Source organism: Triturus cristatus, chromosome 8 (genome assembly GCF_964204655.1).
Source record: "Triturus cristatus chromosome 8, aTriCri1.1, whole genome shotgun sequence".
Classification (NCBI taxonomy): domain Eukaryota; kingdom Metazoa; phylum Chordata; class Amphibia; order Caudata; family Salamandridae; genus Triturus; species Triturus cristatus.
Window position 1 is genome coordinate 326919238 of NC_140591.1, and position 24167 is coordinate 326943404.

Consider the following 24167-nt stretch of genomic DNA (forward strand, 5'->3'; position numbering starts at 1 on the left):
TGATTATAAATATTGATTTTCCCCCTCTCGTAAAAAACAAACAAGTATTAAGAAATATTAGAAAAGCTGGAGTCATTAATGGAAATGTATGAGCAGCTATTTGTAATTATTACTGGGGACTTTAACCAAAACTTGGGCCCTCCAGCGAATAATCCCTCATCTACAAAGGACCCAGAGGCAAGTTTTAATATCTCCTCACCCAAAAATCATACTGCAGGGGGAAAAAAGGGCCCCAACTCCCAAACCAGATTCACTTACAACCGTCTGACAGATTCTGGATATAGAGCACTTAATAGGAGATTTACTGATGACCAGCCCCCCAAATCTACTTTCCGGGGCCCAATGGCATCTACCATCATTGATTACACCTTTGACAATTATATAATCTATCACCTCTGCAAAAGCTACGCTATTATTCAGAGGCCTAAGAATGACCATGACCTTCAAAAGACAGTTGTTAACATCAATCTAGATCAGTTGGAAACTCAAACAACGGCAAACAGTAAATTCTGTCAATGGCAAGAAGCTCAAATGGAAGGGCACTCTGAAAAATAAAGCTCCAATTTGTGTGGATGAGCCTAGTGGCTGCCACTACGCTCATATTTTTAAAATGAACATCTCAATTTTAGGATCAGTGACGACTGGATGACCACGTGGCAATATACATTAGATTCCATACTGTCTGTCCTGATGACAAAGTTACCGACTGTACGACGAAATATTCCTCAACTCGCCCAGTGTTCAGCAACTAAGTGAGGCAAAAAGGGTCTATCGTAAGACACTGCGACACAACCTAAAAATCACCTTCTTCTAATGATTCTGATGCATGAATTAAAAATTTGAAGATTGCATTCCAGCAGAATAATACACAAATAAAACAGGACGGCCAAGAAAACGCTTGGCCCAAATTGTTGTACTCCCTCTCGTCATGAAATGAAAGAGCCTTTTGGACATTGGTCAGTCATGGCTCAGGATCTTATCCGCGGTAGGACGACCTGTTCATATCAAATGACAGTGGGAAATATATATAATGAAGTTCCTATATAAATCTGCTCTCAACTGTTCATTCTAATGTCCGAGAGACTCTGCAACATATTCCGACATCCCCTAGGAGAATATATGAAAATGAATAAAAAGCTTAGAGTCACTGGCACAGCTAAATTGACCGGCCCAGAAAAATCTACTCCAAGTAACTTTTACTCCTAGAGTCTGACTTGGCTGAGACTAAACAATACAATCTCATGGACTTAGTCTTTGATACCCTTTCCTTGCAGAGCCAAGAATATGTAGGGTTAAACCTGCCAGGATATGTTAAAATAAAATATTTAAGGTTCAGATTGTTTTATATCCCGATCTATTAATTGGAGGGGAACTGGAACCCAATATTCAAAGACAAAACTGTTTGTCAATCCTGTAGGCACACAACCAAATCCCTTCTGCACGTTTTATGTATTTGCCCCAAACTCTTGTATTTAGGAAAAAAGTATTTGTGACCTATGTTTAATAAGGCAAAATTAAGATAAACAGTTGAGGCAGTTAGATACTGTTTTAGTGTCAAGGAAGATAGTGCAATAATAATGCTAATTACATTTTTAGATCAGCCTTATAAAGCACTAACTTCATGATTTAACACTAATGTCTATACCCTGGCTGGATTCCATTTGTATCTAGATTTAAACAAGTTGTTTGTACACACTGATCTTAAATTACAGGTTTTTTGCACATTTGCACTAAAGTCTTGTGTTCATAATAAATTATCTCCCATAGACTCTTAGAATGCCAATTAAGATCTACCGTAGAAGTTGCTCAAGACTGCTATAGTGTCAGGGACAACAGTGCAATAATAACACAAATGACATTATTAGACTAGGCTTACAAAGCATTAATTATGTAATTTAAGTAAATTGTTTTCATGCTCTGATATGATTTGAAAATCGTGTATTTAAGTATCAGCCAGTGGTTCCATAAAGCCAAAAGAAGATCTACTGGATAAGCTGCTTGATACTGTGATAGTGCCAGGAACAACAGTGCTACAGTAACTGCAATAAAATTCTTAGATCAGGTTTATAAAGCGTCACTTTGTGATTTAAATATATTGCCTTATACTCTGAATCGAACTCATCTGTGTCCAGATCCAAGCTAACTGGTTTTAGGCTTTGATTTGAAAATACTTTGATTCTAGAACTTTTACCGATCACCTGATCCTTGAGCTGATTTAGATGTTTTATACATTTTATTGTAATCTTTGGATTAATACAATAATCTTATATTACTACTGCTGCACATTGGCTAGCCTACGTTCCTTGCTGCCTCGAATTTAAATAGAGGCTGCCAAAGTTTTTAGTTGCTTGAAAATAAATATGTGTTGACTATTACATAATATTTGACCAGGGTCTCACTTAAAAATACCAACCCGTAACTTCACCATATGTCTATTATTGTAAAGATGTGCTTACTGCATATTATTCAAAAACTAATATTTATGGGCATGGGGTTTGCCCTCTTAGGGTAAGCAAATAACACTTACATAGGCCAATACTAGTCAACATAACCCCAGAAATGTTACCCCTTTGGACACTCTAAATGTAGTCCTCCACTGCAGGTCCCAAATATGTATACAACCTGACCTCTTTAAATCTCACAAAAGCACACAGATATGGGAAAGTAAAAATGTCCATCCCAAAAGTTCACTTCAATTCTCTCTCCTTCCAACAATGCCAGCTCAGGCCCACAACTATACACAAATTGTCAGATTGGACAACCTAGTGCAGTAACCAACTAAACATACCATATTATTAAAAAAATATATATATATATAGAGAGAGAGAGCTGTTCAAAGCTACCAGCATACTGTAAATCATAAAACTGCACTAAAGTCTCTCACACTTCTTCCAACATACTGCTAAGCGCTGTGTTCCATAATAAGAAACAACAAGAAACATTTCCCACATAGGATCAAAACAAAGACAATATACTTCCAACCACACAGCCTACACTGTCACAGTAAGTGTGCTACTCAGGTAGGCAATAGCTTCAGCGCCCCACATAGGGATAGTAAGCGCTATATAAACGCTGCAATACAATACAACGCAATACAACTTATTCTCATTTGGCAGGTGTCACCCTCTTTTAGTGGTATACAACCTTATTAAGGGCAACAAGCCTTCAAACTTCCATAAGGTCACTCACTTTGCAAACTTACACCATCACCCCCAAAAAAATTCTCCATTCTCTTTAATGGGATCCTCCTTTTAAACACCTGAAATGAAATCTACCAGAATGGTAGGAGGATAACTTGCAGTCTAGTGCCATTATTGCAAGACAACCACAGCCGGTACTGGTTGTTACGGAAAACTTGCACTACAAGTCCAAGCATGCTTAATGAAAACACATCAAATGATATATCTTGATACACAATGTCGTGGTCATAAGAGACCTGGCTGAAAGCCATAACCGTGGCACGGGCTAGCTGACTCCTTGTGGATTTAGAATGAGGGCTGGAAAATTGATACCAATAATGGAAATGTTTGAAAAATATTTTAACAGCCCTAATACCTGAAACTGTATGCACAGCAGCAGCCCGCCCGCAGTGCTGACTAGTCTTCTTTCTTCACATGTCAAACCTTCGCTCAGGCTTTTGTTTTCCTGTTCTGGTGCCCGTTCAAATTGAGAGGGCAGGCGCGGTAATGATTCGTCCCCAAAGGAGGCGTCGCACATTTTAGAACATAATTGATTTGGCATACATGTATTCTAAATAAAAGAGAGACACTGCATTAGCTATATTTCAACGAAGATAACTAATTCCAACACATCAAAGTTAATAATTATAGCATGGGCTTACATAAACTGGTAAATGTGTACGTGTTAAGTAAATCAGTACGGAAATATCCGTTCTCGTTGTCCTACGCTTGCCCTGGTTGCCTAAATTTCAAATATGGCTAACACATTTACCACTGCTTTGCGGCCATCGTTCGACTGACAGAGAAACGATAGAAATAGTACGCAGCCTACACGAAACCCCATGAGCAGAGAAGCAACTTTGCGCGCTAACACACTATTCTATATAACCAAAAAGATACGCAATAATTGTGATTTCTACATTAAAAAGAGCATGTATCGTAATTTAACTTTTAATTTCAAAGGAAGTAGCTTTATAAGTAATCAAATACACATATTTATACGAAACATTCTTTTGCACTAAATTATTATTAGAATCGTTCACACTGTTCTTTTATATTTACATGCATTTCGCAATTATGAATGAATTAGAGGGGGTATTATCTCGAAATGACTATATTGTACACCTTTCTAAGATGGCCGCTTATGTTACGTCCGACCAAGTTTGCCAATGTCAAGACCTAGTTCTGACATGGACGGTGTCGGACTTCTCAACCCTGTTTCGCTTTCTTTAAAGTTTTGGAGCTCGTTTATCCTTGAAATAGGGACTGTGACACTATATAAGACCCAAGCTCAGCTACCAGAGAGACTATAAGATCGGATTTTTCTTTCGGCATGCAATCAGGCAAGCTGCTGGGCAACCCCGGAACTTCCCTGTAAGACCCGTGGGGTCCTTGCGTTTTCCCTTTCCGCCGGATTCGCCATCTTCCAGGTAACGCGGTGCGAGATGGTGCTCCGGTAATTTGAGTAATTTAGCTGAAAACTGCTACATTTGTAAACTGCTTGCATGTAACATTTTAGGGAGATTATCCGAGTTCCTATAGATGGTAGGGGTGGTAGTATTTTTGTGTCTGGCGGGTATTGGGTAGTAGAACGGTGGGCCCCCGGTTTAGAATGTGTCGCCTGTTGCCCATCAGGGTTCATAGTATTTTAAACGTGTTACAGTTAGGATCCAGATGAGCAATAAATTCAATTTCTACTTCATCACTTCATCTTTCCCGTTGAACATGTTTATTGATCTGTTTCTGGTGTCTTTTTACTAGACTTAAGGTCGTGTCTTGTGAGCCTGTCCACGCATAGGGAGGCCACCAGACTAATTTGCTTTATGGCTCAGCAAAGACTTGTTAGTTATTATCTCCCGCTTGTCCTATGTGTCCGCGCTCCTAAAACATGCTGTGAAAACGTGGTGTGTATTGGTATTCTAATTAGTTAGATCACAATTTCTGGATTGCCACTAGCCGTCAGATGGGATATAAACCGGTTTCTATCCTTTAAAAGTGTGGCCCTTTTTATATCTACATTATTCGAACACCTCCCGACCCCCCCCCTTTCATCTTTTTCGTAATTCCATCTTTCATTCCCATACAATGTAATTAGAGAAAGATGATGATTCCATGGACTCACTTACTCCACAATGAACGTGTCCCTCTTTCATGCACACCTCCATATTTGTTACGGTGAGATTAGATTTTGCTTCCCCGTCTACCATTATTTTTTCTTGTTAACACCACCGTACACATCAGTTCTCGTCTCTTTTAACACGTACACAATGACTCTCCATCCCCGGGACGATTCTTTGACGAATGTGGTAATAGTCCTGGTTATTTTGTTCATTGTATTCCAACCATACTACTTGCACATGTTTACGTTAAGTTTAATAATTAACTGCATCACATTCTTTCCTCAACTTTGTCATCACTCTAATGAATTCACATCTCACCAGCAGATTGTCAAGGGAAATCATTTGGTTTTTTTTAAGCTATATTTGGTATTGCGTAAAAATGCAGTGATACATTGAACGTTATACGGTTCACACATCTTTGGCAGTTTTCTGTGACTGCTAACATCTTTGACATTGCGTGTAGTATGCACCATTGATCGACCTCTATACATAGGATAAGTTTGTCGCGCCATATTGCAGTTCTGGATCGTTTGGTATTGTCGGCAGTTCACATATTTCGCCCCTGTGTGTATTCCAGCCTCCCCACAACTTTATCCATTTTTTTTGGGCATCCCCTATGTACATATACTGTCTTCTCCGCCATCCTGGCCAAGCCCATATCATTGCACTATTCCGTGTGTGTGGGTAGGGCTGCTACGCCCCAGTGTTGAGCTATATTTTGCTTTGCTAACATCCCAATGTTGCCCACATTTGCACCAGGTCGGTAAGATCTGTTGCCTCCCAAATGTTTAAAAGACACTGCTTTGGTTCTGATAGGCCCGGGTGCCCGCTGACTCCTGTAATAGTATCCGTAACAGATTTCCAATAACGCATTATGTTAGGGCAGGTCCAGATGGTGTGAAAAAAGGAACCAGGCGCTCCGCATTGTCGTAGGCGAAGGGTTATCTGCTCTGCTTATCTTGTATAGGACGGTTCTTGTATAATAAAGTTTTATATAGGATTTTGAGCTGCACTAGGCGCAGCTGGGATGTGATCGCTACCTCTGGGTGAAGCCAGAGCTTCCTGCCAGTCGGTGTAGTCTAGATCTCCCACTTCCACCCCAACGTTAGCATTGGGTCCAGCATATTATTTATGATCTTCCGATATGTTAGGGAGATCGCTTTGGTGTGTAGATGGTCTGATAATATTCTGTCCTCTAGTGGAGATGCCTCGGGTGGGGTAGTGTTAGGGGGAATCGTTGCCTCTAAAGCGTGGTTTGATCTGAAGGTAGCGGAATTGCTCCGTGGGTGCCATTTTGTATTGCTCCTGGAGCCGCGCAAAGGGAACCATCTTTCCTCACGCCCAGACATCTCCCACTTTAGAAATTCCAATATCGTCCCATCGCTTGAAGCCCTTTCTCATTCCCCACCGGCCCAATTTGTCTGTATCCTAACGGGGCATTGCTAATGCTGTATCCTAACGGGGCATTGCTAATGTTATCTTATTATGCCATCCCAGCTTTTTACGTGCTAATTTCCATATCTGGAGTGTGTGGTGTTGGGCCCGGGTTTTATTGTAAAGTGCTTGAAATAATCCCCCCTTCACCCAGCTCGATTCGGTCTAGACCATAGGCCGGGTCAGTATGGGTAATATGAATCCAGTGATTGATTACAGTGAGTTGGGATGCCCAATAACATATCTGGATATTTGGGAGTGCAATGCCACCATCATGTCTGGAACAGCTTTGTTATAGCTATTCTAGCTGTTTTATTATCCTAGAGGAGCTTGGTTACTTCTGCTTCTATGGCTCAAAAGTACGAAGAGGGTACAGGGAAAGGGGTGTTTGCAGTGTGTAAAGAAATCTTGGGAGCGCCATCATCTTTAAGAGAGCTGCTCTCCCCAAGAGTGTGAGGGGCAGCGATTGCCAGTGTTTCGTGTCTCTTTGCAGTTGATGCAGAGGTGCTTGGGAGATTGTCATGAATGCGTCCGGGTCATGTGTTATATGGATTCCTAAGTATTTGAACGTATCCTACACTACTGTGACTTCACAGCTCATCTGTAGTGTTGGTATAGGTCAGTGTAGGACATACACGGTTGATTTAACCCAGTTAATCGTGTATCCCAAGTGCCGGCCTTAAGAGCTACATATATCAAGGAGACACACGAGGGACTGCTGGGGCGAGGCCAGATACAGAAGAACATCGTCAGCGTATAAGGATATTCGGTCCTCGCAGCTATCCATCCAGCGGAGTCCTCGAATGTTCGCGTCTTGTCGTACCCTTGCTTTTGACCTCATTCTTGTTTCTAACTTTCCAAACTCTCTATCGGTCCAACCCATCATTATTGAACTAATGTTCAGTCTGTTTTGGCCCCTTTCCTGTAAAAATCACTTTACTTTCTTCATAGTTGTAGGACTCCTATCCTGAAGAAATGTGTAATGGTATGGCTTGGAAATTCCAGCATTGCCTTATTTATTATATTGTGTATATGAATAAGCAAGCTTCAACTCTACCTTGCCTTTAATCCATGTAAACGTTATCCCAGCAGCCTCCCCAAGTTAGAACCCTGACTCCCAAAAGGAAACCCACTTAGACTTGGCTGTACCCCAGCTCAACATTGTTCGATTGTTATAATAAGTCTTGAATACATTGTAGCCCCTAGCCACCCCAACCCTTTCCTTCAGTCTAAGATAGCACTCTGCATTCCACATCTTCAAAATGGAATATTTTCCTATGCAAGGGGCGCAAGAGCAGGAATACCTTCCAGCTAGAGCAATACAAACAAGCCTTGAGGACACTTGACGATAGATACCAAGTGAAATCCGTGGTGCTTCACTTTAGCCTTGCGCCCTCCCCCAAATCAAACAGCTCTCTTCACGTTCACTTAACCATGACCCATCCTGGTCAGTTAACAACTGCTGAACGCTTTATTCCCAGTGAATCTAGTTCCAGTAAAAAGCTGCCATTTGATTCTGTGCATGTTGCCCTACTTTCTTATAAATAGTGCAGTATACTGAAATGGCTGTTATTCAACTGCTTCATGTTTTCTTACCGGTCTTTAAACCTGCATATGCCCCTCAAAGTAGGGTTATGTATCCTCCACAGAAACACTTGTACATTGTCCAACTTTTACCCCTTCCCTTTAATAAGTGACTCAGTGCCAATAGTTATGGATTTCTCTGCCATCTTCTACATTGTTGATTACACTCCTCTAGACTCACTAGGCATCCAAAGCCTGAAGCACAAATGTCTCGACTCATATTTCAGGCTATTTTGTCCAGTCCTTGACTCTTGTATTAACACTGTCACAATTCAAAGCGTTCTGTCCTTAACTCTCAGATTTCATTGTCCCACTGTGACCTGCTCTGCACGTTTTCATTCTTGTATCACCTCTTTAGACAATACTCAAATCTTTTCTTTTTTCTTTTCTACTTTTGCTCCTCACCTATAGTTACCTATCTGGAATTGCCTCTCGCTGCCATCCAGCATTGAATGGCTCTGACAGGAATACTGATGAATTACGTTTTGGATGTTCTTTCCACATCAGCACCCATGTCTCTCCCTGATTCTGTTCTAACCTCCTTAGTGTTAAATTTACTCCTGCGGGCAGAAACCGTGAAGTTCTCCTCAGCCCTTTAATGAAGATGGAATCCTTCACTAAACACATTTTTCATTACTGGCTAAAGGTGTCGTGCACTAAAGTATCCATGGAGGGCAGCTTACACGCTCATCTGCTCTTTAGTGTTCAGTAGACTGCACTATTGTAATCTTGCAGTTGGTCCACTCCCTTATATCTCGAGTCAAGTTTCTAAACTTTGCTTCCCTAACGCTGTATCGTTTGTTCTAACTTTCACCCACCTTTGCACTCCACCCAGCAATCTGGCTCTCTAATGAGAAGTCTTTTAGAAGCTACTGCATCGTATATTGAAACAGTGAATGATCTATTTATTTGTAGAGTTTTATATAGCGTGGCAGGGTATCTGAGCGCTGTATATCGAAGCAAACCGCTTAAGCTGATAAGAGAAAATAAACAGCTAAGAGGTTACACAGGATGACATTGCATAGTAGGAAGATAGGCCAGTGTTTTAAACAAGAAAACAAAAGTTAATTTGGCTGGTAAGGGGCGTATTGTTGCAGATAGCTTTTCACGAGTAGTCCTTTGACTTCGTTTTTGAATGCGGCGGTCGAGGGGTTTGTTCTGATTTCGGCCCTAATTACAGTTAATGTCCTTTCTTGATACCTACTTCCAAATGACCCCAAGTCATACCTACTAGATCTCCCAGTCCTCCCCAAGCTACCCAGGTAGTTATTTAAATTTGTCCTTCCACCGAAGCTCACTACCTGCAGGTGCTAGTGCAACCTTTTTTCTTAAAGGCAAAATAGCATTGATAGGTCGCATATTGCAGCGCGTAAGATAATAGTAGAGAACCTTCCTTTTTGATGTACGTGTATATTAAGTCTGTTCCCTTTATAGAAAGCAATTGCTTTAAATGTTGCTCTTTGCCAATTATAACCATAGAACTGATGCAATTAATTTCTATCTCAACAGTTATTGCTGTACATCAGTAGCCACCCAGTTGTGTTCTAAATAGCTTATAATACAATAGCCATATAAGACATTTGTTCTGTTGCTAAATAAGATGCACGATGGTCATGTAGTACAGAATAGATTAAAGCCTCAAATCGTTTTTGTACAGCAATTGTCCAGGAGAATCTCGTTTATATTGGATCTAAAGGTACATTGATGTGGTGGTGAGCACCAGCCCCCTCCTACTCTAATAACATGTTATCATAAAGTAGCTGTCAATTGTTAAAGGACGTTTTTGCAACTTTTTATAATACACAATTGTTAATAAATAACATAAACCTGTTATATCCCTTGCCTTCAGTAAACCGCCAAAATGACGAACACAAGAGGAAAAAGGCGAGGAACGCGTTACATGTTCTCTAGACCATTCCGCAAACATGGTGAGTCCCTCCTCTTGTAGTTTCCAAATGCATTGACTATTTCTTTAGCTGTCATATGAACATAAGCTGTCTTTCAAGGTCTGTATAGGGTTTATAATAGGAATTCTTATCATTCAGGCTGCAGGGGATTTATCATGCCACTCTACGGTCTATATATTTTGTTTGGTAAATTGCATTTTGCGAGCTTGCATTTTGAATAATTTCAGTTACTAGATCTTGTTCTAACTGCCGCTTGTGTAGCCTTGCTTCCATCGTACTGAGTGCAGATGGTACCTGTATATAAAGATTAGATGGACAGTGTCTATTTATTTAAAATTATAACAATGCAATTCTATATAAACCAGATTTATTTGTTTTTTAAATTCTGGTTTAGTAATGGTTTATCTCGCCAAACTTTATTGGCAGTTTTTTTACCGGGCATAATTACGGCCACATGCCAATGCATTTGCAATTTTCGTATAGCCCCCTGTTAGATTTGTTTTTCCTCTTTGGTGTATTTTTTTTCTTCATAATATTTGGCAATGCATGTTGGTTTAAATTCAAGCGATTGGTGTAGGGTGAGTCAGTATGTATTGCTTGCTCTGATAAACGTAAATATGCAGAGGGAAGTAATGAGGGTGACTTCAGTTAGAATATATTTATTTTCCCTTTATTGAATTACAACTGCAACAATATTTCATTGCCCTCTATCAATTACAGATTGTTTGGTTTTTGTATCGGGTGATCGTGCTTTTTTTTTAAATGTTATTTTATTTTTACCAGCTACTCTAATTGTGTTACAGGAGTTGTACCTCTGGCGACCTACATGCGCATCTACAAGAAGGGGGACATAGTGGACATCAAGGTATTCTGAATAAAGTCTGTCAAGGAGAGCTCTAATCTGCCAGCTATATTGACACAATATTGTAGCCAGTTTTAAATAAATCAGTATTACTAAATCGAAGAGGGGGGTCAAACCCATAGCTGTATATGGCAGCATGGGGGAGAGTGGGTGAAACTTGTAACTGTATATGGCAGTATAGTGGTGCCAGTACTGTTGCCTACGTTAGTTGCAAGCTGATTATCAAACCTTTAAGTACATGGCTTTGACTTTTTGAGCAGATTGTTAAAGCGCAAAGGGAGCACTTAAATATTAATATTCTCCTAATATTTTATTCCCATTTTAGATGTTTTAGTGCCAGTTTAGAGGCATGAAAGATAACGTCAAGGAATAGAACAGGATTTGTCTTAAATTTATGCTTGGCCTTCATGGATTTGGGGATCGGCCCCCTTGGTTTAAAATTTCTGGTCCTGAAAGCTGATGCCTAGCTTCCTGCATTTCCTTTCCTTTTGACCAGTGTTTGGAAAATCAGACCCTTAGTTTTTCACTACTGGCATGTTTTATTATAAATTTGAGTTCTCTAAAACAAACCTCGAATTGTTATTGTAAACTGTGGCTGGGGATGATGTATGTTTTGCCTTGTCAGTAGTGTTAAAATTAATTCAACCAAAAAATAGCGAACAATGTGAATTATTTACAATAATTGACTCCTATTAACAAGGTTCCAAGGAATTCAGTGTTCCAAAAAAAGTAAAGAAACTCAGGATTATACTTGCTTGATGCTCAAGTCGCCTTCCATATACAGTGTACCACTCTGTTTTGTGATCAGTTTGTAGCTCCTCTGCGGCATGGAGGCTTTCAGCTTTGACTGCTGGCAATGAAAGTTTAGCTATAGCAGTACAGCGTGTCTTAAAATTGGAAATCAAATTACCTTGTAGAATACAAGCGGAGTTCAGCGTTTACAGCTGTATGCTTAAGTCTGCTCTACTTTAAGGCCCACTAACCTGATTCGAAGTCTCTTTCCAACCCACATCTCATACTACCTTGCTGCAGGCCTTTCTCCAGCGCCTGGAAAAAACGCATGCTTCATTACCAGAACATCCTATGAATATTGAAATTACTACTCCAAGATTATTCATGACTGCCTCTATTCGGCACTACAGATTGAGTGCTGTTAAGGTTGTTTGGAGAAAGAACGCAGTAAAAACCTGCAGAAAGATTCTAACTCTTCTGTGATTAACTAGAGTGCAAAAATGTTGGCATAGATGCCTACTTTGTGTTTATCACTGTACAACTAGAAAAACAGAGCAGAAGAAAAAATTGTTTTCCTTTAAACTGCTGCTTTAATTATGCCTTGTAACCCGGCCTTGCCTTTCCCCTCAGCTGCTGGCTCGGGTATGTTTGTAAACATAAAAATCGAATCTCTAGTGTAAAATTAACCCATCAAAAAGCTGTGATAGTTGTCGGGAAAAAAATATTGGAATTGGTTTAAACAAAGTCCGTTTTTTCTTTAAAAAAGAAAAAGCACAGCAGCACTGAAACATGCAGAAAGATTCTAACTTATAACTATTGTAGAAGTGCAAAAAAAGGAACGTTGCCATCCATTTCCCCATTCTTCTTGTCTTGCGAAGGCTATAAACAGGAGAGATCCCGCGTTTTGCTTTGCTCCATGACCTTACCTACCCTTTTCCTCGATTGCTAGCTCTGTCAGCAGGAATTGTGACATCAAAAATCGACTAAGTTACTACATTTGAGTTCTGGCGTCATTTCTTTTGATTGGGAACTGCTTGCATCACGAGTTGCCAATAATAGACATTTGAGAATGGTTTTTGATACAGGGAATGCAGAATCCCATGTATTATAACTAGATTATGCAACAGATATGTGGCATAACTTGCATTTTCTTGCAACCCAAGTTAACTCTACCACAATTTCGTCATTGCCACCTAATTTCAGTTGCCTAAATTGTACAGAAACGTCAGATTTTTAGGTTGAGCATCAGCACGCATGTGCTGTCGGCAACACCTGCTGTAATCACTATGGAGTGTAATTACACCTGGTGCTTGCCGTTGTTTCACAATCCCACCCCTCTAATTTCCTTATTGGCTGGTGCTCCTGATGCATCACTTCTGTAGGAGCACCGGCCAACTACAGTTTCCTTACACTGGACGGTTATCATTTTTTAAAATGTTATTTTACAGGAGCCCCATTCTGCGCTTTCACGTAATAGCCGCCACACCACTTTCTATAGACAAGGGTCGTCTAAAGAGGTGCATGGCCACATTTGTTTTCTTCATTTTGTTTAAACTAGATTCCCTCAGTCTGTGTGATGCCACTCTTTGCCCAGAGCCACTCGGTCTGCACATGCGGAACAAGCGGTATCCCCTCCCACGGGCCATCTGGGTTCCTTCCTCTCCCCTTGTTGTGCATGAGCATTGCGACTCCCTTCCTGGGCTGATGCTCCAACCAGTACCACCGCAGGAGAGTGCCCCTTGTGTTGGGCAGGGCTCGGGCCCATCTCGGTGTCTCCCATTTGGAAAGGTTTTCTGCCACCTTGCTGCCAGAGGTGTGGCAAGTCAGGTGGTGCGACTGCAGAGAAGACTAGGACTGCGTCCACTTCTCCTGCTCTGCTGGCAGCTGTCCCACCTTTCTTTATATCTCTTCTACCCTCTGTCTCTCTTGCTTCACCTCACTTGCTGTAAACTGTTTTTAGGTCGAGGACTACCGGTCTGCCGAAGGCAGAACCGGAAGTCGGAGATTTTATGTTTTCTTGAGTGGCTATTTAGCCCGCCTCTCTTTTAGCTTCTCCTCCATTGGCTGGCTTCCTAAACGGAGGCCAGCCATTGGAGGAGAGAGCCGTCCCTCCAAATAGGCTCCGTCTTTTTCAGATTCGGGGGCGTGTTCCTTGCTGTTCTTTCCACTTTTTAGCCACGCCCTTTCTCGAACAGCAGGAACACGCCCCCGAATCCGAAAAAGTTTCGAAGCTTCCATCCGCCATTTTTTTAGGACTGCCTTCAGTGTGATGACGTTATTGCCAGCGCCGCCGGTACTGTTCTGTGCAAAAGCCAAAGCTATTGTCTTTGCCAAAGCTGAATTTCTTAAAAATTGCTGAGTTTTTGGGATGTCCTGTCTCGAGCTCTCCATCCCATTCCCCGCTGCCTGCCCCCCGCCGGCATCTCCAGAAATTAAGCGCTAAAGTGATGTGCCCAGGATCACACATTGTGGTCTGTTAAGACATTTGGGATTAAAGAAAATTACATTTCATTGTCTGCGAAAAAAAACGGATCGCCTAGAAGCAGGCCAACCAGAAAGAAGACGCTTTGTTCATTAAAATAGCCCTTATATTGCAGTCGTTGGCTGAGTGAAATGTTTGTCGGCGGCAGGTGGACGTATTTCAAATGTCGCATGATATGGGGGGGGGGAGGAGGAATGGCAGGCAGTTCATCCCCGAATGTGTGTTCTTTTTGGGTTCTAGCGCTGTCCAGAAGCCGTGGTTCCCCGCTCCGTCTCTTCTCTGCCAGGAGGTGTTCCCTCCAATTACCGGCCGAGTCCTGTAGCTGCAGTTTCCTGCTCTCCCATCCCCCACCGAAGGCACATTCCCAAACCGCTCCTCGCATTGCAGCAGAACTGGTTTCGAGCCTGCAGTGAGCCCCAGAACCACCGCCAATTTAATGTTTGTAGGAACTCGAGACTCCTCCCGCCACAGGCACCCATCGCGTTTATGCAATACAGAGTTTCTATTTATAACTGGCTATGTTCTCAACATCTGATACCGCCTTTCTGCCATTGGAATGCCTTTAAGGCGCTATCTGGTCATAGTGCAGTTAAAAAAAAAAACAACCCAAAAAACTTTTTATAAATGTTCTAAAAATGCAGTTTAAACATGAGAAATGCATCGACCTACATCAAATCACAGGCTCCATACATTGTAGTGCTTTTGATGCCACACCCACCCTGCGTAGTGTTGTTTCTGACGGTGAGTGTATCCCCCTAGAGTTAGTCATTATTACAGAACCACACAACTTCAACAACCCGACCAGACGTGCTCTGTGTATGTTGAAACAGTTTTCCCTCCTGGGTTCCGCCGGCTCTCCAAGCTCTTCCGCTCCAGCCGCTCTGGCAAGGGTGTAGTTGTGTTTGCTTAGGGAAGATTGTAGGTTTAAATGTGACTTCTGTTTGTCAATAGAAAGAGGAAAATGTGTCCGCGTGTGTTCCAGGTCTTCACAAAGCACTGTGTGTATAGGTCCGTGTGCTGAGGTACGATGTTTATGCGCCTCCGCTGGGGTGCAGTTGTCCATTACCTGGTGTGAGAAAATTGGATTCAGCATCAAAGAAAGAGCAGAAACACCAGGTGGGGGTGTGGTATGTTGGTGAGAAGAGATGTTTGGGGCGAGCAACAGAAAAAGCAGTCAGTGATTTTGGCAAGTTAAATGGAGAATGGGGGGGGGGGGGTGGTCAGTAGGAGAATAAAAAGAGGCCGCGATTGTACTCAAAGTGGTAGGATTTTGTTTTTGTTTGCTTTTTTTGTCAATCTCATTTGCCTACTTCCTTTGTCCTTTTGTGTTTGTTCCAGTTCTGGGGCATAACATTTTTTTAAATCTGGGGCATAACATTTTTTTAAATCTCTTTTTCGTTCCTTGACTTGCATCCTTGCACGTCTCGCATCAGGGAACTAATTAATGGCAAACAGTTTGACACTTCATCAGACAGCTGTTATGTTCTTTAAGTACCTACAAACATTCCTCTGTGCTGTCTTTATGCTCGTTCACGTGCAATGACTTTTTAGATCCTAATCAGTTTTCTGCACACATTTTGAAAAACAAAAATTGCATTTCGTAATGCTTGAAAATATTGAATTCAGTGTTACATTCCTAAGTGCTTGAAGATAGTTTTGCTTTGGTTCCAGTTTAAGTATTTTTTTTTTCAAATTGCTTTGCAAACAAGCATTAGCAAGGCCAATAGCTTGAAAGTTTCACTTGAAAGGTGGGACCTATTTGCTTTGGCAATGCTTGTTTGGAGCTTGCTTATTCAGCCACTGTTGTATTACCTCGGCATTTGAGTTCTCTACCATAACATGCGAAAACCAACATTTCTATAAAAAAAAGAAATCTAAAAAATCTCAAAAAGTCTTAAATTGACTTAACCCCTTCCCTGCTCATGACGGAACCGTTCCGTCATGAGCCACGGTTGCCGTGTGCTCATGACGGAACGGTTCCGTCATGGCAATCCTGTCGGCGGCCGCTCCGCCTGCGCGGCGCTGTTTCCCCGCCTGTGCGGGGCGACAACGCAAATGGGCGGAGTCATGACGGAACCGTTCCGTCATGAGCACAGCTCAACTGTGGCTCATGACGGAGCGGCTCCGTCATGAGCACAGGCCCGCCGCGCTGCCCCCCCGCACCCCCCCGCGCCGCGGCGGAATTCCCGCCGCGGCGAAGGGGTTAAAGGTAGGAAAGAGCCCAGGAAAACAAATAAACAAAGAGATGAAAGATAAAAAGTAGGGTTTAAGTTTTCCTTGGTAAAGACAAACAAGCATTTACAATGCAACGGTCTCGGCATTGTTAAAGTTAGAGCTATTGGCATTGCTCATGACATTTTTTTTGTTTATGTTTTTGTTTTTAAAACAGTTAAAGAAACGGCATTGTTATTTACAATGTCAATAGCTTAATCACTTTCAAATTAGTATGGACACTCCCTTGAACTAAAAATGTGCAGAAAGAGCACATTTTGGAACTGCCCAATAGGTATCACATATGCAAAAAAAAGCTAATGCCAATAGAAATGACAAATTATTTATTTAGGGATATAAAAAATAAAATAATGAGCAATACCAATAGCTCTACCTATAATATTGCCGAGACCATTGCATTGTAAATGCTTGTTTATTTTTAAATCTTATATTTTACCCTGCATTCCTACATTCGTTCACCTGTTATATGGATACAAAAAAGAAACACTTGTGCTGGAAATGTCTTTTTCTGACCTTTTTCTATTACGGCGATGTCTTTTTAAACCATACTGCGTTTTGTAAGGATAAAGGTAAGGCTTCCTTATCTGGTTTTACAGATGAATACAGACTGAAAACAATGTGTTCTGTCTGCATTTATTTTTAAAAGTGGATAAATACAGAAAATTGTGCTGCTTTTAAGTGACTTTAACAGATGGAAAGCATGCAACAAAAACAGGATAACATTTCTTTAAATAACTGCATGCATCAGTATGTATACATTTGTGGTATAATGCTGGTATTTACCAGTGGATGTATTATGTTGTAATTGACAGCTTAAATAGCTAAAACAGGACAGACATCAAGAGTGTGCATCTATCCGTAAATAAATATGGAAATGTACAGTTTTACAACTTCATTTATACACTAAATATGGATAAATACAGACGGAAATGTTTAAAAAAATAAGTAAACTGTGAGCCCTAGATATAAGCGATGGACATTGAAACGGGTCCCTTCCGGGCCCTGTACAACAGAACTGTAAACAGTGTGGCCTGATTACTTTGAATCATTAGGCCACCCCAAGCAATTGTTCCACAAACTGTTGTCGAAATTTAATTACATTATTCTAGATGAAAAAGCAAGCCATCTCTGTTAATTTTGGAGAATTGAGACCTGTTTGGCTTTAAAAGTAATATTCCTAGTAAATTGTCACCGCATTCTGTTTCTGCTTTGAATCTCAAACTAAAATGAGAGCCTTCCAAAGCGAACATTTGCAATGCAAGAGGTCCTGCGTTATTAAAAGTTTGAACTATTGGCGTTGTAATTAATAATGCAATGCCATGCTAATAGCTCAAACTATCTTTAATGCGAGACCTATTGCATTGGCATTGTAAATGCTTGTTATATCGTCGGTACTAAAGTTTGCTCGAGCACCTAGATTTTGTGTTGTGCATTGGATGTACGGCAAAGGGTAGGAACAGGTGGTTTCACTTTCTCAGTTCCCTGTTAATGCTGTTGTGCAGCTCTTGTTGTTAAGCCATATTTCCCCTGTGTTGAATCTAAAACTGCTCATAAGGAAACTAGGATTTTATCCCATTAAGTGGATGTGGTTGTTTTCCTCCACTTTCTGGTCCCCTCCCTTGTGTAAGACTTCGCTCTCAATTTTAGCTCATTTCTGAACCCTACTTTTCCACCATGCTAAATCCGGGCAGATGGAGATAAATTGATTCTAAAGCTAAATTAGCCTAAGACTCCCACTCTTCTTGCCGAAACATCCCCAAAAACTCCTTTATTGACCCTAAATTGTTTAAACAAGAATATGGAAAGTTCAAACCGCTGTAAGCTATTGCTCTTCAAAGCTTTGTAAGATAATTGAGGAAATTTGCCAGGCCAAATACATTTTATGAGTATCCTATTAATTTCTTCCAGATACATCAAGACCGACATTAGCCGGACGCCTTTTCTGCACGTCTGTGTATTTGCCTGCACTATGCTGTATCGGTTTTCTCTGCTGAAAACGTGCACAGAGCATTGCTTAGTATAAATATATTTGACACTTCTGCCGAACTAAAGTATTGCCTCCTAAACATAGTGTTTATTTTGTAAAGTAAAAATTATAGCCTAAATTTGAATTTTACAAGTTTTTTTTTCCTTTCTTTCAAAGGGTATGGGAACAATTCAAAAGGGTATGCCGCACAAGTGTTACCATGGCAAGACTGGAAGGATATTCAATGTCACCCAACATGCAGTGGGAATTATTGTAAACAAACAAGTCAAGTAAGTATTTTCACTATGGGCTTGTGTATTTCACTTGGAAGTCCCATTTTCACTTTACTAGGCGGACCTGGTGTCTGTACTGGTCATTCACGTGGGGCAGAGCAATTATCCTTTTAAAACACAAGCAAATCCATATTTGACTTGTATCCTGTCTGAGGAAACAGCTTTATTTTATTAAAACTTGGTAGTGCATGTAACAATTAGTTTGCTACTTTAGTCCGGTATATGGTGAACGGATTTGTTTTAGTTCATTTAAATTTAACATGGGCTTTGACTGAGCCTGGGGGTGGAGTTTTAGTTAACTGGGCCAATTTTCACTTTGGAAAAAAAATCTATTGTAGGATTCATGTAATGTTCATTATCCAAGGTTTGCGGTAAGCCAATGGCTTATGTGAGAAGTTCTCCAGTGTGTCAATGCATAACTTGATTAAAGGCCCTTTGCAGTACGAGTGTGGTCTCTAATTTAGATTGCATAGCAATTGAATGTAGGAGGCATGCTATTTGCAGTTGCAGCACCTTGGCCGCCACGTTACTATGGACCGTCTGATCATTCATGTGCTTGTATCCATTGAAATGGAGATGTTAAAGTGTTTTCCAATCCATTGAGTGTGTAATTGCTGAACTGCCCGTTGGAACCATCTGCTCTGAAATGAGTTTGGGTCTGTTGCAGCTCTTGCTGTCCTTTCATTTATTTAATCTTTTTTTTTTCTTCAATTAATTTTTATACCAAGGATCTGCATCAATAAGAGTCTGACATGTTTAAGGGTAAATTCGTTTTCACTTGGTAAGGTCTTTGCAATACAATGGATCAGTGAGTGTGTGAACAGTAGTGGACTGATATTTCACTCAGAGGATTTTAGTTTGGATGCTATCTTGTATAATGTGTGTGGAATAATCTGGTAGATTGTGCACCCATGGGGTGGGGGAGAGTCATAGTAATCTGTTGGACGGAGGCGATTTGGTATATACTGGTCACAAGTATGGCTCAGATGGGGATTACGAAGCATTGGTCAGTGAATTTGCCGTTCACTCTTTACGTAATGGAACAGATGTGCACTGTGTGGATAAGATGTAAGCAAGATGTTTGGGGGACGGGATCCAATACTGCAGTGATTATGGTATGTCCTTGCATATGGTGTCAATGTACACACTATTGCTCTGTGATAAAGTAACATGATTACCTTTTTATAAAGCAATTTTCTGCACTGGGGCTGTTTTAGTCTTTTTGTGACTTCGCAGTTCAGTTAATGTACAAGGACTGGGGCTTGCCTTAGCTTTACCTAGAGGCATGTCCTCACCAGTAGGGTATTTGTAATATGAAAAAAGTGTATCATTTGAGGTTCTTGTTAAAATAGAATAGCTCAGATCTATTTTTTTTCTTTTTGCAGGGGCAAAATACTTGCCAAGAGAATTAACGTGCGCATTGAGCATATTAAACATTCAAAAAGCAGAGACAGCTTTCTGAAGCGTGTCAAAGAGAATGAAAGGAGGAAGACTGAGGCCAAGGAGAAAGGCTTGTGGGTTGAAATGAAACGCCAGGTAAACTAGTGTACTTCTATATCTTCATGACCCTTTTGAAGCTCAAGCGCATCAAAGAATATTTTAATAATGTAACCTTAGCGTTGCGTATTAAATGTCCTTTGTTTGAAAAATGCTCAATGATGATCCTCTCCTATGATTACTTCAATGAAGTACACATGAGCAAATTATTTCACCGGTACTGAGAGCATATTAAATGCATAGTTCTTAATTTAGACATTGCAAACTGTTGCATGTGAACTAAACTCATTTTTTCTTTTTTAATCCAGCCGGAAGCACCAAGAGCAGCGCACTTCGTTAGTACTCTGGGCAAGGAACCTGAACTGTTGGAGCCAATTCCCTATGAGTTCATGGCGTAAATTAGAATTTACGAATAAAAGCAAATATTTTGCACTACAGTGTTTGTTCCTTTTTTACTGTTTAGGGTGAAATTAAACGTGGAAAATGGGGGGGGGGGGGAGGTTACTTCATAATTTCTTTGCAGTTGATTATAAGTTAACTTTTTGCCAGATAAAAAAAGCTATTAGTACTACACTCTTTCAGTCCTTGGATGCCAGCAGTCTTATGCCTGTATGCTGCTGTTCGGTGATGATCGTCCTCCTTTGATTGCTTCTTAGAGCAAGATGACAAATTGCCATTTCACCGGCGAACTGAGAGCATGCAGTATACTATGGTAAAGGCTTCGCATGGAATTAGTGCAAAAAAAATCCTTGCTGCATTTATAGCTCACGCCACATAGAAAGTAAATATCGGCGTTTCCAAGCACTAGCTGTAAATGCATCCCATATTAGCAAAGGTTAGGGAAAGTCAAAACAAAGGCTAGTAATGTTTCAGCATAACCTGAATAAAGTACAGGTGCCAATAAAACGCAGTTTTCTTAGGCTGATGCTCGTGGTTATGCCCATTCAGATGTGTTTAGCGGTCCACTATAGGGCCATGGAAAAAGATGTTTCAGTGATCTTAAAGATTTTCTACTCCAGTTTTCAAATGGTGGTGCAGACTTTACCCACCAGAGGGTGATAAACCACTTCTGTGGCTGTATGTGTTAGGGCACTGGTTTTTACAGTATAAACACAAGCAGCTGAAAATTGCCAAGGCTAATTATTTATAAGATGTAAATTGTGCATTAATTAGTTGATTCAGTGGAACTTGTACTAAAGCATTTATATATTTCTTCATACTTTTGACATGGCAATAATGACAATTGCATGTAAAAAGTGGTTGGCTGGAGGTATCTGAAGTTCACCTCCCCCAGGACCTCTTGCTTCATTGTTCGCTAGATGCTGTTTTTGGAGTGTGGCCGGTTTAAATGTTTTTTCTGAACATTGCTAGTGGACTGCCCGCAGGTGCTTATATGTATTAGAATGGGGTTTGTTTTATTTTGAGAAATCACAAAGGTGTACGACTGATGGGTTTGCATCTACTGTAGTAGTCTCTGAATGAGATTTGTTAAAAACGGTTCCTAGGTGCTTGTGCTTCCACGTTGGCTATCTTGAGTGATGGTAGTTCACCTAGTAGCTCTAGTCTTGCAGTGCTGCATGCATCACTGCCAGTCCTTAAGGGCAAACTGCTTCTAGTTCTCAAATTTGTGCAGGACCATTATGTGCTATACAGAGAAGTGCTTTTTCTTTGTGGTGGAGGCGTGGTGTGTGTGTGTATATATGTAATAATTTCATGCACAATCTGCAGGATTGTAGATTATTATTTACAGTAATAAAAATGCTTTTAGCTAGCTGTAGGCAAAGGTATGGGTTAACTGCAGTTCCCCAGGATATTACCATTCACTCAAGTTACCGTGAATGCTAGTAGGGCTAAGACTGTGTGTGGCGTGAGTTTAAAAAAAAGTCAGTGCAGCTGGGGTGCCAAGTCTTGATTTTTAAAGGCTGGTGGCAGTCTGTCATGCATTTTGCCATCGGATTACAGGTCGGTAGAGCTGGGAAAGGGCCACGCTGCTGTCTTTTTCAATAAACAGACTTTTACAGCTGTGACATGCTTTAGCTAAAGATTAAGGCCTGAGTAACTGAAATGGGGCAATGACTGCTCCTCCCCAACCCGTAGCTCTGCTCTCAGACTCATGCAGTGTGGAGGGAAAGGAGGGAGGCGGATAATGGATTGGTGGTACAAGGAGTTGTAGAGGAAGATAGGAGGAAAATGAATGGGTTTCAGGGGTAGTAAATATGGACATCCAGAATGTAACCTGATTAAAAGCAATTTAAGCCACAGTGAAATGAGAGGGGGTGCTGCTTCTTGCAGGATCCTATCACAGTTCCTTAGTGCCCAGGCATTGGCCAGCTTAGCTGTACCCTGCTTGTCACACACTTAATTAAAAGGTCCCATATAGTGATTGCCCCCCTTCTGAAAGTGCATATACTCTTCTCTCTGGAAAATTCAGTCTAGTTTTCTTCTGAAATTAATTTTTCCGATTGTTGAAAGACAAGCTCAGTATGCCTTTTTACTGGCATGTTCCCCCTTTAAAAAAAAAAACCCCCATCCAGTTCTGGAAGCCCAATCTATTTGCTCTCTTGAAATTTCTTCCTTGCCTGTGTTAGAAAAGTATTGTATAGTCCCCTCCTTTATAGCCAGTTCCTCCTTCTCAAAGCTAAGTTTCCCAGGTCAATGTGCAACTAGCTGGTTCCAATTCGCCTGCATTCTTTGACGTTGTTCTGGTTTTATTGTAATTTTATGTATATACTGCTTACCACTGATGCGTCGTAGCGCTTTTTGGTGAGCAGCACGCTGCTCTGGAACCCCAAGGATTGAAGGTGGATTAGTATATGGAAATAGAATAATTGAATGTTAATTTGAGCAGCGGACATGTGAATCTGAGTTTGATAAAGGAGGGTTAGAGGAGGAAAGAGTCCAGATGGTGTTATTTGGGGGATCATATTAGTAAGATGAGGTTTGGGGTGCATCAAAGGAGGGAAGGGTCTATAAAGGGTTATTGGGGAGATCATACTAGTAAGTTGAGGTTTGAGACTAGTCATGGGGATAGAGGTGGTAACAGTCTAGGAAGTGCTATTTTGGAGATCAAAATAAAATTAGGTTTGGGGATGAGTCGAGGAGGAATAAAGGGAAGCGTCTAGAAAGGGCTATATGGGACTCCATAGCAGTAGAATGAGGTTTTGTGGTGAGTCGAGGGGAGAGTCAAACTGTCCTGGGGAGATCGTAGTAGTGCATTGAGGTTTGTAATGAATCACTGGAGGTAGTGGATATGTGGAGAGGTATAGGATTAGACACCAGTGCATTGGAGGGGATTAGAAGGCTTTTAAAAAAACATCTACAATAGGAGTGAAGTTGATATATAGCTACATTGAAACGGTATACACCCAGAAGGAAAATAAAGCTTTAAAATTGTATAAAGTTCCATATGTGCATGTATGGATACATAGTCAGAAATCAGACTTTCAGGTGTTGCTGTGTGTAAAGCTACTTTGCTTTTTAAAATACTTATTTGTTTATTTCCTCTATTTCAATAGTGAGTTACTTGTAGATGTCCTTGTTATGATTATATTGACATATTGTGAGAAACTGACCATAATCAAATAACACATGAAAAATATGCTGAAACCTATATACAGGTTAAGCATAAAATGTCTGTGTGCATATTTTAACTATAATATATACATGTTTGTTTAGCAGACCTAAAGAATATCAGATTTTTAAACTACAGTATATATTTGTACAAAGATGCTCATATCTAAATACATATAATCAAGGATGTATGCTTATATGCACAGTACATTTGTGTTTGAGTGTAGAGATCATTTAGGACACAGCTGATCCCCTCTCACCAAGGACCCCCTCACCGCCAAGACCAACTTCCACGAAGGAATGAAAGCA

General features: G+C 40.8%; 2 protein-coding genes and 1 non-coding gene across 5 annotated transcripts in view; 2 read left to right on the top strand and 1 right to left on the bottom strand.

Annotated features, from left to right (window-relative positions):
- Positions 1–3974, bottom strand: part of MTIF3 (mitochondrial translational initiation factor 3) — a 156001-nt gene extending 152027 nt beyond the window's left edge. Inside the window, exons 1-2 of the mRNA XM_085621623.1 lie at positions 3842–3974; positions 3556–3750 (exon numbers count right to left, since the gene is read on the bottom strand). The gene's annotated coding sequence lies outside the window, so the exon portion shown is untranslated. The remainder of the gene's footprint in view (positions 1–3555; positions 3751–3841) is intronic.
- A 386-nt stretch (positions 3975–4360) lies between these two features.
- On the top strand, positions 4361–20720 carry RPL21 (ribosomal protein L21). 3 transcript variants are annotated; one of them, XM_085621624.1, is made up of 6 exons: positions 4361–4609; positions 10167–10245; positions 11028–11089; positions 18676–18788; positions 20177–20327; positions 20597–20720. In XM_085621624.1, exons 2-6 carry the CDS (start codon positions 10179–10181, stop codon positions 20684–20686), a joined length of 483 nt encoding a protein of 160 aa, XP_085477750.1. In that variant the 5' UTR covers positions 4361–4609; positions 10167–10178; the 3' UTR covers positions 20687–20720. The 3 variants fall into 3 exon arrangements, with proteins under 3 accessions (XP_085477750.1, XP_085477751.1, XP_085477752.1); XM_085621625.1 differs by having other exon boundaries at positions 4579–4635; XM_085621626.1 differs by having other exon boundaries at positions 4586–4644.
- On the top strand, positions 18828–18954 carry LOC146802065 (small nucleolar RNA SNORA27). Its single transcript, XR_014968118.1, has one exon. It is a non-coding gene; the product is annotated as a small nucleolar RNA SNORA27 (small nucleolar RNA).
- Positions 20721–24167: the final 3447 nt, after the last annotated feature.